This window comes from Salmo salar, chromosome 14 (genome assembly GCF_965601325.2).
Source record: "Salmo salar chromosome 14, fSalSal1, whole genome shotgun sequence".
Lineage (NCBI taxonomy): Eukaryota > Metazoa > Chordata > Actinopteri > Salmoniformes > Salmonidae > Salmo > Salmo salar.
Genome location: NC_138304.1, coordinates 34002290 through 34004661, shown reverse-complemented (window position 1 = coordinate 34004661; position 2372 = coordinate 34002290). Strand labels below are relative to the sequence as shown.

Below are 2372 nucleotides of genomic sequence, written 5' to 3'. Positions count from 1 at the left end.
ACAAACATGATTAGAATTAGAATAATTGTTCATTACGCTGTTTATACTAAAATATGTATTTAATTTAGCAATATACTGCAAAGGGGCCAATGGTCTGACTGATCTAATTGGCAGACAACACGTAGAGCCATTTTCTCAGACACAGAGTAGGCTAACCCTACTCCTGGAAGAAGCATGACTACCCTCAAGCAGTGGTTTCCCAAAAGCCTGGATTGCTCAACCCTGGGTTTTCCTATAAGAACAAGACAGACTATAAAACAGATGGGGATCTCAGAGTAGGAATCAGACATGAAGATGAAGGCTCTGGTGAGATCTCTCCTCTTGCTCGCTGTGGCTAGCCTGCTGGTCAGAGGTCAGACCCAGACTGAGACTAGGTATGAAGACATCATCACAGCTGCTTCAAATCAGCTGCTTCCTGTGGAAGAGCAGGCTTTCCATCCACTTCTGAACCAGCTGGAAGTCGAGACTGTGAGTATTCTGACAGTATGAACGTTTCCCTCTTATTTACACAGTGCTGATGGGCACAAAAACGTTTACGTGTCATGGTTTGTAAATAGTTTTATTCCAGTCAAGTTCAGCGATATTTGTCTGTTTAATATGCAACAACATGTACACATTTTCAGATACTTTTTCATGGAAAAGAAATAGACTCAATGGGGGGGAAATGACCATTGAAAGAATTGACAATACTGTGTTTTCTCTCTGATCCCAGTTGAATACAGAGGATGTGGACCAGTCAGAGGTGACTGTAAGGTTGAGCTTCCCCCTGCAGGAGACGCTCTGCAGTAAGGCACAGGGGCAGCAAGGCCAACCATGCCCTCTGAAGAAAAATGGGGTAAGAACAATTGGATTTTACAGTAGTGTGTGAAATAATAGTCATGGGAAGCAAGAAAAGACCAATAATAAACTGAGATTGACAAATGGCTAACTGTCAATGACTCCTTCCTCTATAGAAACGAATGATGTGCAGCATGGAGGTCAGACATCCGATTCTGGAGACTGGCAACACCCTCAACACTGACCGGTCTGACATTTCTTGTGAATACATGGAGGCAGAAGATGCTATGCCAGTACTGAGCACTGCAAGTTATTTCTCAACATCTCCCTACCTATATTAGTTAGGACGTAATGCTAATGGTAGCCTAACAGTGTCAGAACAGTTGATCTGCAATAAAAAAAAATGCAGATGTGAAAAGTGTATTAAATGCTTAGCAGCTTACGAATTTCATGAATGTGCAAATTCATGTTTCTTCATAAAGGAAACACGTATCTCTTGAAATAATAACATTTTCCGATTAGTCTGGTCAAAAAGGTTCTGCTTTTTCCTTTTTAAAAGTTCTAATTCATATTTTTAATGATTACAGCAGAAGATTCGGACAAGAAGAGGCAAGCCCAGCGGAGGCTCTAGGGGCTCTAAGATGGGTAGTAAAGATTCCAAGGGGGGTTGGAGAGGTCGTCCTGGGAGTGGCTCTCGTCCTGGGTTTGGCTCCTCCATTGCTGGAGCTAGCGGAAGAGACCAAGGTGGAACTCGCAATGCATAGAACAGCACAACACACCCTTTGGATAACTGCAAAATATCTCACCAATCAAAGAAACTTCAAAAGCACTCAAAGTTGTGGTTAATGATTGAACATGCAACATTGAGCTTCTTTAAAAAAATGCTTCTGGTAATTCTTTTGTCTACATTCTGAATTGTTTTGTATTTTGTAGCTATCGTTGTGTGTAATAATATACCTATTCTTACATGCAATCTTTGAATTTTAACTACGGAAAATTATTTCCAGTTCGTGTTTACTGCACTAATAAACTGCAAAATACGTTTTCAAAAGACTTAGGAAGATTTTGAGAGATCTACGGTTTTGTGTTTATTGTTCTTTAAAAAAAGATCATTACTCTGTTGTTCTATTAGGCCGACAGTTTAGGCTTTTCTGAAACATGTCGGGATGGTTTCCTGGACACAGATTGAGTTAAGAGCAGTGGTGACCTGTCATTCAGGGCAGGTGGGGCAGAACCCCACATTTTTAGCCAGACATTTGCCTGTTTTGCATGTTATTTTGGCATTAATACGTGTCACATATCAGTTTGTAAACAATGCAAAAATATATATATTTCATTGACATAATAAAGCCGCATACAAACTTGGTATCTTTTCTGTTTTCTTGAGTAAGGCATCTCGAAAATGCAGGTGTTTCAGCCTAGCTCAGTGCTTTTTGTGGTGGTGGGGCAAGCCAGCAGAAAATACGGATCGTTGCGCCATGATTGGCTCAGTGTTCTGTCACTGACTTTACGTCACTGCCAAGTGTAAGAGGAGACATTGAAAATGCTAGCTCTTCGGTTGCTGTCATAGAAGTGCCCATCCAAGAAGGCCCATG

General features: G+C 41.0%; 1 protein-coding gene across 4 annotated transcripts; it reads left to right on the top strand.

Moving 5' to 3' along the window:
• The first annotated feature begins 206 nt into the window (after window positions 1-206).
• Window positions 207-2143, top strand: LOC100136439 (cathelicidin antimicrobial peptide). 4 transcript variants are annotated; one of them, XM_014140493.3, is made up of 4 exons: window positions 207-468; window positions 713-835; window positions 954-1070; window positions 1365-2143. In XM_014140493.3, the coding sequence occupies exons 1-4, from the start codon at window positions 289-291 to the stop codon at window positions 1539-1541; spliced, it is 597 nt and encodes a 198-aa protein (XP_013995968.3). In that variant the 5' UTR covers window positions 207-288; the 3' UTR covers window positions 1542-2143. The 4 variants fall into 4 exon arrangements, with proteins under 4 accessions (XP_013995968.3, XP_082816762.1, XP_013995967.3 ...); XM_082960636.1 differs by having other exon boundaries at window positions 954-1080; window positions 1363-2143; XM_014140492.3 differs by having other exon boundaries at window positions 954-1082; window positions 1368-2143.
• Window positions 2144-2372: the final 229 nt, after the last annotated feature.

Excerpts from the sequence above, each read along its gene's own strand:
- LOC100136439 (XM_082960636.1), top strand. The coding sequence starts at position 289 with ATGAAGATGAAGGCTCTGGTGAGATCTCTCCTCTTGCTCGCTGTGGCT. Across the intron at positions 469-712 it reads ACCAGCTGGAAGTCGAGACT|TTGAATACAGAGGATGTGGA; the intron begins GTGAGTATTCTG and ends CTCTGATCCCAG. Across the intron at positions 1,081-1,362 it reads TGCTATGCCAGTACTGAGCA|AGCAGAAGATTCGGACAAGA; the intron begins CTGCAAGTTATT and ends TTTAATGATTAC.